The 13,112-nt window shown below is 55.0% G+C and overlaps 5 protein-coding genes across 5 annotated transcripts; 3 read left to right on the top strand and 2 right to left on the bottom strand.

Moving 5' to 3' along the window:
• Positions 1-86: 86 nt before the first annotated feature.
• BO70DRAFT_360687 (MIF4G-domain-containing protein) lies at positions 87-3,319 on the bottom strand. The gene has a single exon (XM_025542849.1). It carries the CDS (start codon positions 3,265-3,267, stop codon positions 550-552), a length of 2,718 nt encoding a protein of 905 aa, XP_025401191.1. The 5' UTR covers positions 3,268-3,319; the 3' UTR covers positions 87-549.
• A 284-nt stretch (positions 3,320-3,603) lies between these two features.
• On the top strand, positions 3,604-3,929 carry BO70DRAFT_288199 (dolichol phosphate-mannose biosynthesis regulatory protein; the record flags this gene model as incomplete). The annotated part of the gene is made up of 2 exons (XM_025539273.1): positions 3,604-3,687; positions 3,744-3,929. Coding segments are annotated over 2 exons (270 nt in total), but the record flags the coding sequence as incomplete, so codon positions are not given.
• A 1,135-nt stretch (positions 3,930-5,064) lies between these two features.
• Positions 5,065-5,704, top strand: BO70DRAFT_214582 (uncharacterized protein). Its single transcript, XM_025538672.1, has one exon. It carries the CDS (start codon positions 5,236-5,238, stop codon positions 5,605-5,607), a length of 372 nt encoding a protein of 123 aa, XP_025401189.1. The 5' UTR covers positions 5,065-5,235; the 3' UTR covers positions 5,608-5,704.
• Positions 5,705-5,800: 96 nt separating this feature from the next.
• BO70DRAFT_422811 (uncharacterized protein) lies at positions 5,801-9,275 on the top strand (the record flags this gene model as incomplete). The annotated part of the gene is made up of 2 exons (XM_025547572.1): positions 5,801-5,991; positions 6,074-9,275. The coding sequence occupies 2 exons, from the start codon at positions 5,801-5,803 to the stop codon at positions 9,162-9,164; spliced, it is 3,282 nt and encodes a 1,093-aa protein (XP_025401188.1). The 3' UTR covers positions 9,165-9,275.
• Positions 9,276-10,368: 1,093 nt separating this feature from the next.
• On the bottom strand, positions 10,369-11,780 carry BO70DRAFT_214527 (uncharacterized protein). The gene is made up of 4 exons (XM_025538671.1): positions 11,563-11,780; positions 11,192-11,325; positions 10,737-11,012; positions 10,369-10,649 (listed from the first exon to the last, which is right to left on the bottom strand). The coding sequence occupies exons 2-4, from the start codon at positions 11,319-11,321 to the stop codon at positions 10,480-10,482; spliced, it is 576 nt and encodes a 191-aa protein (XP_025401187.1). The 5' UTR covers positions 11,322-11,325; positions 11,563-11,780; the 3' UTR covers positions 10,369-10,479.
• Positions 11,781-13,112: the final 1,332 nt, after the last annotated feature.

The raw sequence follows: 13,112 nt of genomic DNA, 5'->3' as shown, positions 1-13,112 counted from the left end.
TTATTGATGTCAATAGAGATCGTCGAACTTGTTACGCCGTACATGTTACTCGATTCCTCCTCGCTCATTACATAGACATGGACATGGACATAGACATAGATACAGTCCCCACAAAGAGAAAGTAGAAAGTAGAAAGTAGAAAGTAGAAAGTAGAAAGTAGAAAGTAGAAAGTAGAAAGTAGAAAGTAGAAAGTAGAAAGTAGAAAGAAGGAAGGAAGGGTAAGTCTACCGACAATGCAATTCTTTTCTGTTCCGCATAGGCAAGGCAAGGCAAGGCAGCAAACACCAAATTGTCAACGTATAGATACATCCAATCCATTACAAACAAAAGATCTCCCTTCCTTCCTTCCTGACTAGACTAGACTAGACTATCATACCCTATCATACCCTCTCATGTCCCATCCTATCCCATCCCATCCTACCAAACCTTGTCCACGGCCGTCCGCAGGCTTGAACCTGTCTATCTGCAAATATCGATTTACCCGGCCTGGCATGATTTCCTTCGGTCTGAGTATGAATGAATGTATGCATGTATGTTTCAGGTCTGCGACTAATCGCGCGCTGCCCGACGGGGCGGAGAGCGGGATGGCGAGCGGGAATCTGAGTACCGGCGACGACGGCGGGGCTCGTCACGCGCGGACCGTGGGGGTGGGGTTGGAGAGCGCGAGACGGAGGCGTCGCGAGCAGCTCGGCGGCTGGGGCGTGGACGGCGCGGGGAACGAGACCGAGACCGAGACCGCGAGTCGGAGCGAGATCCGGATACACTCCTTTCAACCCGCCTGCGGGGAGGAGGCGATCGGGACTCCGAGTAGCGGGTTCCGCGCGTCTGGGCGGGTCGCCGAGGGGGGGGGGTCACGGACCGGGACGGTGAGCGGGAGTAGCTGCGGTCTCTGTCTCTCTCTCTCCGGGCGTTGGTGTCGCGCTTGCGAGGGGGTGTGATGGACCGAGAGGCGGCGGGACGTCTGGGAGGAGGGCTCACACTGCGACGAGGGGAGCGGGAATCGTAGGACCGATCCCGGGTCCGGCGGGGTGGCGGTGAACGCGACACGGAGGGTCTTCTGCGTGGGGCTGGAGATCGGGACCGGCTGTATGAGGCGGAGCGCGCGCGGGTCTTGGGGGCAGGGGACCGTGACCGCGATGGGGTGTAGCTGTAGCTGCGGCGCGAGGAGCCCGATACGGATCGGGTGTAGGATCTGCCCCGGGTGACGGAGCCTCTGCGGCCGCGGCTGCGGGAGGGAGAGCGGGAGTAGGAGTAGGAGCGGGAGCGGGAGCGGGAGCGAGAGCGAGAGCGAGAGCGAGGAGTGCAGGTGGAGCAGCTGGTGGGATGGGAGATATCGGACTCGGCGTCGGATTCGGCGCCGCCGTCCCGTGCAGGCAATGCAGGAACCGTGGGTTTGGGGAGGTTCTTGAGGTGTTCGCGCATGTCCTCCGTCAGCAAGCCCATGCCGACACTGGTGAAGTAGTTGATCGAGAAGCGCGTGTTGCGGGGGTTGTCCAGTGGGAAAAGGCCTTCGAAGCTGGGGCGTAGAATGTCGTCTCTCATGCGCTCCTGCAGCTTGGGCAGACCCATATGCTCACCCAGGTCCTGGAACAGGATCTTGATAAAGATACGGCTGCTGGATGTCGTCTCTTCCTCGTTCATGTGGATGATCGACATGACATGCCACCCGATGGCATCGTTGCTGAGCATATGGCCGAAGAACCGCGCGATGTTGCGGAGTCGGTTTGTCTCGTAGCGGTGGATGGTGTCGTAGTACTTGGCAAAGGCTGCCTCGAAGAGATCTGACCAGAGGCGGTTGATCTTCGCAAAGCGTTCTCCAATCAAGCCGTAGAACTTCGAATACGTGCGCTCCTGGGAGCAGCACTCGATGACCATCGACGGAAGCTCGGGTTCAAGACCAGCCGGCAGCGAGATCTTCATCAGTTTGTGGCAACATTCTTCGAAATCTATACTGGACATGATGGTCAAGTAGATCGTCCTGCGCAGGTTGACGAGATCTGTGTTGGTTTGGTCTTTGATGTCCATCTTCCGCTCCTCCTCCGATTCCTCGTCAGAGCTCTCGTCCGATTCGTCCTCGTCTTCCTCGTCGTCGCTGCCCTCTCCTAGAATCTCCGCCTTGAGATTCTTGTACGCCTCCTCATGCTCTTCCCACTCCGCATCATACTTGAAAATATTCAGAGAATCCTGGGTCTCGATCTCGTCGTCAAGGCCGATTTGGTGCGTGATTTGATCCTCCTCCTCGATCAGATCCAATTCTTCCCTGACCGCCGGGTTGTCCTTGTATCGGTCCTTCCGAACCTGGAACAGCACTTCAATCATGTACTGCACTCGCTTATCGATGTCGGCTTCGTGGAGGATGTTCCGGAACTGGTCAAACACCGCCAGGGCGATCGGGCCACTCATCTCTTCCAAATGCTGACCGACCTCTCGTGTAAGACCGACGGAGATTTCGACACTGTCGTCTGTGGGCTTGTGAAGCAGCAGCAGAAGGATTTGCGCGGCCAGCATCTCATGCGCAACCTGCTGGTTGCACAGGTGGGCGATGAACGTTGTAGAGGATATGCAGACGGCCTTATCGTTTCGCTTGAATGCCTTGCGGAACTGGACAATCAGACGGTTAAGCAGTAACTCGCCGACCTGGGGCAGTTTGGTATTCACGATAGCGGCCATCGCAGCGTAGATAGGCGTAAACGGTAAACTGGCCGCTTGGGCTTTCATGATACTCCGGCAAAACAGACCGCGACCGCGCACCAAGTTCTCCCCGAACAGTTCAGGAACAATGAACTTGATGTTGGAAACGTTGACCTTGTTGATGAGACCGTTGATCGACTTCTTCAGGGCCTCCCACGCCATACGCTGGTACTCCTTGCTAGTCTTGTCTGTGATCTGCGCCTGCAGCGCCCGGAGTCGCGCAGGAGGAATATAGGTGCCACCCGAGCGCATGTTCAGGAGCTTTTCGTATTCTGCCTTGGCCGCTGCCTGTTTTTCCTCCTCCGTCATCGGCTTCCGGGCGGTTTCCTGTCTCTCATGCTGGCGAAGGCGCTCCGCGAGCTGGCGCTCTCGCTCGATCGCGCGCTCAGGGTCGATGCGTGGCGCTTCCGCGTCGTCTTTCGACGGATCGCCGGGGGGGGAGCGACGACGATTCGGTGAGGGCGACCGAGAGGGAGGTGAGCGTTTCCGGGATGCTGAGGCTTGAGGGGAGTACGGGGCGCCTGGGGGAGGAGTGGGCACTCGCACCGCCGACTGCAATACGACCGGGTCCGTCATATTTCGTTGGCAGTCCCGTGAGAGAGTTCTGAGAGTCGCGAGGATCCGCAGATACCACGACGTTGGAGCTCGTCCGGATGAGGCGTGAGGCGGCGAAGGAGAAAGGTCTTAGCGCGCCGCGGGTCACGTGCCGCCGTAGGAGCCAGGCTGGCGTGGCCATCCATACAATCATTAGTACTACTCTGTACGGAAGTCGATCGATCAGGCACGTCGCCATCTTCGCAGCAGCCACCCCTCCGTTGTCTTTCTACGTACTCAATCTGCCAGCGCATCATCATTATGGTAATATCTCTACGCTAACGCCTTGACAATCACGGACTGACCTGAATTGCGCCGCAGCTGGGCCCAATCGTCGGATCCGCCATGCTTTTGGTCGCTACCGCGATCTTTCTCTACTACACGACCTGGACTCTGTTGATGGTACGTCTGAGCGTCGCGCTCCTTTCTGCACACCTCCCCTGCTAACCCACTGGTAGCCGTTCGTTGACCCGGGCCACCCTCTCCACGACCTCTTCCCTCCCCGTGTCTGGGCCATCCGCATCCCCGTGTTCCTCACCCTCCTGGGCTCCGCCGTGGTCGGCACGTTCATAGGAATTGTGATGATTAACAGCAACAAGAAGAAGGCCGCCAAGGCCAAGGCTGCGGCGAAGAAGAAGACTTGAAAGCTGAGCAGCAATAGACGAGCAATAGACGTGGCGTTGGTGGTGGTGGATGAGTGAGTGACTGGTGTCTCAAAACAACGGCGACTGGAAACCAAACAGGTGGCATTATCTTATATCAATGTCTTGTATCAATGTAACATTACTTTTCTCCTTCTTTGCAGACCTCCTTCCTTCCTTGATTGGATTGTTCCGTCCGCACCGCGTGCAATTACACCACTGGCATTCTTCAACATTCTGCAAGTTTGCCGCGTGGTGAGGCAGGGAGAATCGATGACGAGGCCCTGGATCATTCGACGCCGAAACCGCCGGATACTGGTCACAAGTGAAGCGTTCCTGGTTTTCTTCCTGCCCTGCCGTCTAGGAAACTTGCATCCCAACAAAAGTAGCCACCGTGTAATATTTCGGTCACGACCATGTTCTGCCCCGATGGCGATAGATAGGGGGGGGGGTTGGGACCTTACAGATGATGGCAGTGCACGCCAGGTAACTAACTAGCCCCCGTGACTCACCCCATGGCGGGCAACCACTGAGCCACAGCCGGTCAACCGCATTCCGAGACGAGAACTAGGCGATTGGCCTGTAACTCCTCCGTATCGACGGCCAAACCGGAGCGGACCCATTCCATCCATGGGAGGAGGAGGGTCAGGCCAACTTGTCTACCACAGGAGGCAGGAGCGATCCAGTTCAGGCAGGCCCCCTGGGACACATGCCCAGGTGGTGGTGGCTGTATGGCTGCATCACCCATGGTTCTCACGTGACCACCTCGACCCGTGTCTTGGGCGCGTCTGGTTTGCATTGTTTGCGCAGGTTACCCCTCATGCGGGCAGACAGGGCCAATGGCGTGTGTAGTCGGACTTGGGTGGGAGGCGTCGGTAGTTAACTAGTCTGCTTACAGAGGTGTAGATAGGTATCGTTCTCCGCCTTACGGGGTACATCCAGTACCGTGTACTGTACGGTACGTGCAGATCATCGGATGCAGTCGACCTGCCTGAATCTGGGACTCCGTCTGAGACCCAGAAGCATCTCCCATGTAGGAACCTTACCCGGCTGCGTCATGTTATGACGGTCATGCCCCCCTGCACCCCCCTCCCCGTATCCAGCCCACCAACAGCCAATAGTCACTCGGGCCCCGTCATGTGGTGGCCCTGGAACCTTAACGGTAAGGCCGGTTAAGGGAGGAACTGAATGGGGGACTGATAGGAGATAAGTCGACCGGTAGTAGTCAGCCTACCATGGAGATGTCATCCATGCTCCTGACCTGATCCGCTTCCCCTCCCCCTCTCCTTCCCTTCTTCCCTCGGTGTGAATGCTATGCCCTTGCTGTAACTTCTTCCATCTTCACTTCTGTAACTTCACTATTGCCCACGCTCTCGATCCCCCCATCCCCCCATCCCCCCATCCAAGACTCTCCTGGTCCTGGCTGGCTTTGTTCCTACCACCAACCCGGACGGACGGTACAAGCAGTGCTTCCGACCTGTCCTGTGTACAGTACAGATCTACCGGCGTATCAACGGGCGGCCCTCCAGATACGCTGCTTGTCTCCTTCTCTCCGGCACGGCCGCTGTCCCGGAATCTCCTCCCCCCCCCCCCCCCCCAAACGCGTCCCTTCCCATCCACCGCATCAGAACCCCCATTGTCAGTACTATCGCCTCCGTCTTTGCTCGATGACTCATGCTGATAAGCCGTTCGTTGACCAGGTAGACAACAACAACAAGCACGATTCGCTCCGGCAGTGAATCCATACCCCTGCGAGTGTCGTTGCCGGTCGACTACACCGTCAACCCCTCCGTTCTCGGCCCTTGTTTAGGGTCCTGAGAGCGGTTACCACACCCGAAACCATATTGCCTCAGAGAGGCAATCCCTCCACTTGGATGCCACCGGCAGCTTCGGACGATTTGTTTCGCCAGCAGTCCTTAGGTGACACCAACCCACTTCCCGAGGATCTCAACCGAGTAACCCTGGAGCATGATATCGGCGGAAAGAGCAAGAAGAAGGGGAAAAGTGGATCTAAAGCGAAGGCGAAGGCGGCTAAAGCAGCCTCAAAATCCCCGCCTGAAGACCTGTAAGTCCAAAACCCTTGCATGACTCTGTCTGGATTTTGGTGTTTGTCGATTCGTTGCTGACCGCACTTACGCGTCGTATAGTCTAGGAGCGTCGCCGCCGCTGCAGGATGAACCGTCATCTTGCCCGAACCCGACACTGGAGTCTCATAATGACAGCATTGTGTCACCAGTGCTTGATGCTCTAGACTCAATTGGAGACTCCCCCGAGAATGACCTTGTTTATCGCACTGATACCTGGGCCAAGTCCATCCCATTTGGGAAAAGCCCTCCAAATGATGCTGCTGATGGCGAAATCGACAGTGGATCTCCCTTTGGGTTCCTCACCAGTCAAGACAAGGGCGGATTTAGTCATCCCTCTTCGACATCTCCCCCTCCGAGGACGAGACCTATGAGCTATGGGCATGGATACTCGACTAGTAGTGTGTCAAGGCAGCCATCCACAGACCGACAGAAGAGTCACTCCGTTAACAGCCCATTCAACAACCACGTACCTCTTCCACATCTGCCACAGGCCCATTTCTATGGAGCGCCCGACATTGACTTGCCTTTGTTCTCTGGTCAGAGCAGGGCCCCAGCTGATGGGAATTACTCATTCTGTGCCTTTGATACAATGACTAGTCCATTATTCAAGGCGTCACGAATGGGGGGCAGTGTTCTGCTCGTCGGTATGGATGGCGTCTTGGATGTCCTTGCCATTGAAGACCGCAAGACGCGTCTTGTTGGGAAGTTGGCTGGTCTCAACGGCCGTGTCATTGAAGCTAAATTGCTGAGCAACGCTTCAGTTAATGACCCATTCTTATCATCTAGACCTCACGTCGCTGTCATCATCCATGGTCCTTGCTCTCAACCGGATGATGAGGGTCACGTATCTTCCAACGGCTCTGAGGCAAACGAAGTACCTGCGGGGCGACAGTCGGCCGCGGGAGGGCGCATGAGCAAAGAGGAGCCGATACATTACCAGACACGAGTCGAGGTGTATTCACTAAGAACAGGGGAACGTGTAACCACGCTTCTGTCGACCCCGCCCAGTCCATGTTATGGTAATATACCCGGTCTGCCTACCTTGGCGCCCTCCCCGGCCGGGAACCTGAAGCTGTTTGTGAGCGGCAGCTATATTGTTGTTGCCTCTGGGACTAGCGGAGAAGTGTTTATGTACAGCATTAACCGGTATCAGTGCCTGGGGAAGACGTGGACTAACATCAAGTCAAAGGAGTCTCGGCGTTACTCTACGTCTTCGAGCTCCACTGACCCGGATGGATCCCAGTCTGACTCTCCACATGGATCCCCAAGCTTCGATACTCCAATCATCTCCCTCAAGGGGAGATGGCTGGCTATAGTCCCACCATCAGCCACCTGCAAAGCTAGTCTCCGCGGAACAGTTCCAGCGTCGTTGCTGCAAGGCAAGGTCGTCGGGCTCGAGACTCGAAACCCCCCGTCACGACCAGCGATCAATTGCGCTACAGATGTCGGTGAGGGTGAAAGTCTTTTTGGCAAAGTTGCTCGCGGCGTTACCCAAGAACTCATGCGAGGCGCGCGCTGGATGGGTGACCAGGGACTGCAAGCCTGGAACAATTACTGGAACAAGGAGCAGTCGCAGAGCGTGCCAGCACGCCGTTCCCCTAACTTGATGGATTTTCCACCACAGGGATATAATCTCTTCCCTCCCACACATGCTCAAGAAACCCAGGCCGTGTCGGCGACCGAGCCTGATTTGGTGTCCATCTTTGACTTGCGAAAGCTTGACGAGGGTGGTGAAACGAAGAATGCTGTGTTCAACCCCGTTGCCACTTTTCAGGTGCCAAACGGCTGCAGCTTTCTCTCGTTCTCTCCCAACGGCCTCATGCTTCTCACGGCGAGCAAGAAGGGAGATGTTCAGTATGTTTGGGACTTAATGCAGGCCAAATACTGTCGGGCAGGAGCTTTGCTGTCTGATGACCCAGCAGCTGTACAGCCGAGCGTGCGGCAGGTCGCCCGATATCCGCGACTGACCGCATCCCATATCGTTGACGTGGTCTGGTGTCCTCCTTCGGGTGACAAGCTAGCAGTCATCACTGCGAAACCGACTGTGCACGTTTTCGATCTGCCACGAAGCGCGTTCCAATGGCCCCCTTTCCGTCGATCCCGACCACAGCCTGCCAAACCCCAGCCTACCGATCTACCCCCGGAAGAGCTTCCTGACCGGACGGCTTCCGCAAATTCCCTGTCAGCGGCATTCAAGATGGTTGGGGGTAAGACACAGCCTATCCTTGCCGCAGTCAGGGGTCGAACTCCATCCACTGGTGCTGCATTCCCCTCTGTTGGCGGATTTGCGATGCCATCTGCTGCAGGAGTGAGAGGTGGAAAGGCAGTTGCTGCTGGCCTTAGCAAGTCAATGGGGGCGGCCGCTACCGGTACTGTCAAGACCGTCAATACGTTTAGACATGGTGGCGAACACCGCCTACACCTCTCCGGGCTCTCCCGGGATCCTGTTGCATCCCGTGTGACGTGGATTACCCACAAGGGCATGCCATTTTTGGGCTTAATAGACGGAGGATACTTCCGCCTCTATAGAATTAAACGCTCTGCGTCGCCCAGCAAGAATCGGCAGCTACAGTCTGTGATTGGAAGCAAAGAGCTCGACTTTCGGTTGCCCTCCCATCTGCAGACCCCTTGCGGCCCCATGACCCTGGGGACTTTCAGTTCGGAGACAACTGTTTCTGCAACATTGGCCCTGCCAACTTCAACTCCACGACTGCCTCCGGCATCGAAGCTTAAGTGTCAACCACTGTCACAGGCCGAGATTGAAACAAACACCCCGTTCCAACCATTTCACACTGATCAGAGGGTAAACCTTTTCGTGTTCTCCGAGGCGGATGATACCGTGAGCTCGGTCCCGACCGGTCAGTGGGTCTTTGGTGGCCCTATGTCGACAACCAAGCTTCATGTGCGCCCGTTCAGCGCTAGTAGCGAGGAAGAGGACGACGACATGGTGCGTGAACAGCACCAGGGCTTGGGGGCTGAAATGGAGAACCTGATCAGTCTGGGGAACAGTACTGGCAATGTTGAAGAAGTGGTCATCACCACGCGCCGGAAAAAGAAGCAAGCCTCAGCGCTGTCTTCAGGTGGCGGGGTAGATGACGGCTTCTTCGAAGACGACTGTGAGGTCTTGGATTTTGCCCGGGACCGTGTTTAACGTTACCATTGGACGAGGGGAGGAGATCATTGGCCTTGAACTAATATGCAACATTTTAGACCTTACATTGGTATCGGCGTTGGCGTGCTTGGGATTTTGTACCACTCCTTTCCACTCTTGCCCTGAGTTGCACCTCATCCATCCATCCCCCTTGATGCCCGTATCGGCAACAATCACAATGCGCTCGTGGGAATTCAACGCCATGGCGGGATCATGGGGTAATGCCAGCATTGCATGCACTTGCATCCGACCTTGACACTCCTTCTTTTGCTTCGCACCGTTGTATCCTCCGATATGATTTCCGTGGTCATTCGATGTTACATACCCAGTACTGTACTGCGAAACCGATAGATGGGACACATTTCTTTGGCGTTGATCGTATCAGTAATGTAGGTAGACTAGAGAGATACGCACTTCAACATGCGAGAGACACGTCCAAGTCCCTGCCTTGATTTCGACGACCGTGACGAAGCACTGCAACCCTGCAGACCTGCAACCCTGCAATGCCAATGCAGTCAGTCCTGCACGCCCGGATGCCGGAACGGGTGTGGATCTCTGGATCAGTGGATTCAGATTGACATATCTCCATCCGCCATCCGGCCCGTGAAATGCGGGGATAGATAAGTACAAATTAAGTATGTGTACTGCATGTGGAGATAGTACAGCCGATCCATTCCTTCGTTTGGTAAGTAGTAAATGCCAGTGGGTGGGTGGGGTGGAGACGGAGTATAGTAACTAGTACCTACAAAATAGTTACTACAAAGTAGGTACTTATAGTTTTCTGTGATGTACACAGTAATAACACTCTCAATCTTCGATTGTACCATGTCATACTGAATAAAGTAGTGGTAAAACCGAGATGTATATGTATATGTATGTAGCCACCCACAGCAAAAACAGCATCAAGACCAAAAAAAAAAAAAAAAAAAAAAAGAGGTATAGGAAACGAATAAACATATGTATGCATAAGTGAACAAGGAACGGGGGATAGATAGTTTACACAAAATATGATGCAATAAATAATGTAAGTAATGATGGATCAAGAAGGAAGTGAAGATTGGGTAGGTACGGTTAGTTAGATATCTTAGCAGCATATTAATTTCCCATTATTCCATGCGTTTCCCATCATATTATTAACACAGCGCTTGGTTTGATTACATATGTAGAAGAGAAGCGAAGCATAGCATAGCATAGCATAGCAAAAGGGTAAAGCAAAGCAAAGTAGACCGGATCGGACCGGATCGGATCGGATCGGATCACAAGGATCAGGTCAGGTCAGGTCAGGTTGAATACATCAGTTCCAACGAGACCAAGCTTACAGAGCCCAGGCGGCCAGAACGAAGCCGAGAACACCGGCGGCGGAAACACCCAGCTTGAGCTGGGCGATGGCGGCAGCGTTCTCGGTCGAGCTGGCGTGGGCGCTGGTGCCGGTCGCCGTGCCGGTGGAGTCGGAGGAGGAACCGGATTTGGAACCGGACTTGGAGCCTATGGGATTGCGCGTTAGTTTTGCTTGTTTTGCCTTTTTGCTTTTTGTTGATCCTGGAAAAGGGGTACGGGGGGACGGGAACGTACTCGAGCCAGTGGACGTCGACGAACTTCCGCTCTTGGTGGTGCTGGCGTCGCTGGAGCTGCCCTTGGTGGCGGACGAGCCCGATGCGCCCGTCGCAGTGGCGAGGAAGTAGCTGCTCACGCAGCTGCTCTCGCAGCTAGCGTAGGCCTTCTGGTCGCTGGCCGAGCCGGAGCCCTGGGGGCAGGCGGCCACACAGCTGGTGGTGTCGTTGACTTGGGAGTTGTTCGGGCAGGGCACTTCGTAGCAGGCGGCGATGCAGCAGATGTCCGTGGCGGTGCCTGGGATTGGTTAGTTTCAGGTGAGGCTGGGAGGTGGCAGGGTAGGACGGATTGTCTGGGTTGGAGGTGGGTGAATGGGCAATGGCCATGTATGCCGCGCAGGCAGGCCGTTGGATGGAGGGAAGATGAATGATGAAGAATGGCGTCCGTGGACTGATGGAGAAGGCAGCAGCACTTACACTTGGCGGCGCAGGATGCCTGGGGAGAGAGGCTGGCGGTGGTGGTCGCGCTGCTGGTGGTCGAGGACGAGTCCTGGGCCACGGCCACGGCCAGGATGGAGGACAGAATGACGGCGCTGTTGAACTTCATCTTGCTAGATGGATGATAGCGACAGGTATTAGATTGGCAGAAGTAAGTCAAGCCGGAGAAAAGCAGCGAACGAGTGCGTAATGGCAGGACAAAAGAAGGACTGTGAGGGAGGAAGAGGAGAAGGAGAAGAAGAAGAAGAAGAGAAAGAGGACGAGGGCGAGCAGAAGAAGTCAAAGAAAGGCAGCCTAGCGCGCGGTGTAATTATGGAAGCTGATTGCTGCATGGACTGGGATGGCCGTACCGCCAGCGTATCAGTACGTACAACAGGTCTACTATCAGGCAATCCTGGGGATTCACTAATTTAGGGCCGTCTGCTCTTTCCCTTTCCCAGCCTGCGATTAGTGAGGTTTCAGTCGGCAGCCAGAGTCACACAGGCTAGTCGCTCTTGGGCGATGGCCCTCCGACGGCGTCACGGACGAAGCTGCTGCTATCCTTGGATCCCTCCAGCATCCTCTGCTTCTCACTGGGTCAGGCTAGTCAGTCTTCACCCTTACATGGGTGGCAACCCCAGACTAAACACGGTGCGAAGCGGCATCAGACATCAGCCATTATCTTGCCATCAACACTCACTCACCATCATGATAGATTATTGATTGCTTGGGATCCGTCCATTCAATGCGCTATTTGGGCAAGTAGATTTAGCCGGGGCCGCTCAGGGGCGCTGTCCCTTGACCCTTCAATCTCTTTCAAGCAGCCGGGCGTGAGAACAGACCCTGAAAATCTGGGGGACTCCAAGGGATCGGCTAAAAATAACCCTAGTTGAGGGGCGAGTCACTAGTCACTATCTAGTCACTCACTGTCCACCAAATGGTCTTATCTTTGTGATGGGGCAAGCCAGCGCATCCCGCCTAGAGACGGGTCGGCCATTGGTGGACCCATCCATCCAAAAACTGGCACGATGGATGTGGTCTGATAAACTACTCACTTGTACTCCGTCGTGTCAGAAACCAAGAAACCCGATGGTAACCACCTACTGGAATTGGGTGATGTGATTAGGTAAGATCCCTCGCGCGGGGGCTTCCCCTTCGGGGATAACCTCGCTCGGGCAGATCCGATCCCCTCCGGGGCTCGCTCCCGACTGGAGGGCTTCCCGTACAAATCCGCAGCAGCATCCTTGAAGGGGCACAAGCTAGCGCCTTGGCCAGATTTCCCCGCTTGGTTGGACTCGTGATGGTGCGAAGGACCAAGAATGGAGGCAGACCATCTTGCCCCTTGTGGGACTCTCCCGGGCCAACCTCCGGCCTATCCTCCCTCTGCACCCCGCACGGGTCGAATGGATGGCTGGCTGAACTGTCTTCAGAGATCCAGCAGATCTCTTGAAGTCATGGTTAGGGCTAACTACCACATGAGTAAAGTACAACAACAGCACATGTGTGAAGAATCTTATCTTCCAAGAAAAGACATCGACTCGTGTAAGTAGGTTGTGAAGGACCCCTCATTGTGCATATTATTGGCAATATGAGTTAATTTTCTATACTATTGCTTGTCTTCTCTCTGGAATCACATACAGAAGGAGGATAGGACATCCTGTCGGGGTGAACCCCCACCCAACTGATCCTTTGGATCCGCCTGGCTGGTTTCGGACTCTTTCTCAACCTCGAATTATAGATGTCCCAATCATACGGTATCGCTCTCTGTACAACTGAATGAGATCACTTTAAGCTTAACATCCTTGACCTCTCAGTTTGACTGAAATCGTATACTCTCATATCCAGAGTGATTGTCATTCTCATTGTACAGTTCAGGATGTGACGGATCCTGTGACACAGTACAGGGATATTCACGGAATCC

Source organism: Aspergillus heteromorphus (assembly GCF_003184545.1).
Source record: "Aspergillus heteromorphus CBS 117.55 chromosome Unknown BO70scaffold_7, whole genome shotgun sequence".
Taxonomy (NCBI): domain Eukaryota; kingdom Fungi; phylum Ascomycota; class Eurotiomycetes; order Eurotiales; family Aspergillaceae; genus Aspergillus; species Aspergillus heteromorphus.
Note: the sequence above shows the minus strand (reverse complement) of the source record. Positions and strands in the feature narration are given on the sequence as shown.

Bases quoted from the DNA above. Each gene is read 5' to 3' on its own strand.
- BO70DRAFT_214582 (XM_025538672.1), top strand. From the start codon at position 5,236: ATGCTATGCCCTTGCTGTAACTTCTTCCATCTTCACTTCTGTAACTTC.
- BO70DRAFT_214527 (XM_025538671.1), bottom strand. From the start codon at position 11,321: ATGAAGTTCAACAGCGCCGTCATTCTGTCCTCCATCCTGGCCGTGGCC. The intron at 11,013-11,191 runs GTAAGTGCTGCT...AACCAATCCCAG, and splicing joins GGCATCCTGCGCCGCCAAGT to GCACCGCCACGGACATCTGC. The intron at 10,650-10,736 runs GTACGTTCCCGT...GCAATCCCATAG, and splicing joins GTCGACGTCCACTGGCTCGA to GCTCCAAGTCCGGTTCCAAA.
- BO70DRAFT_360687 (XM_025542849.1), bottom strand. From the start codon at position 3,267: ATGACGGACCCGGTCGTATTGCAGTCGGCGGTGCGAGTGCCCACTCCT.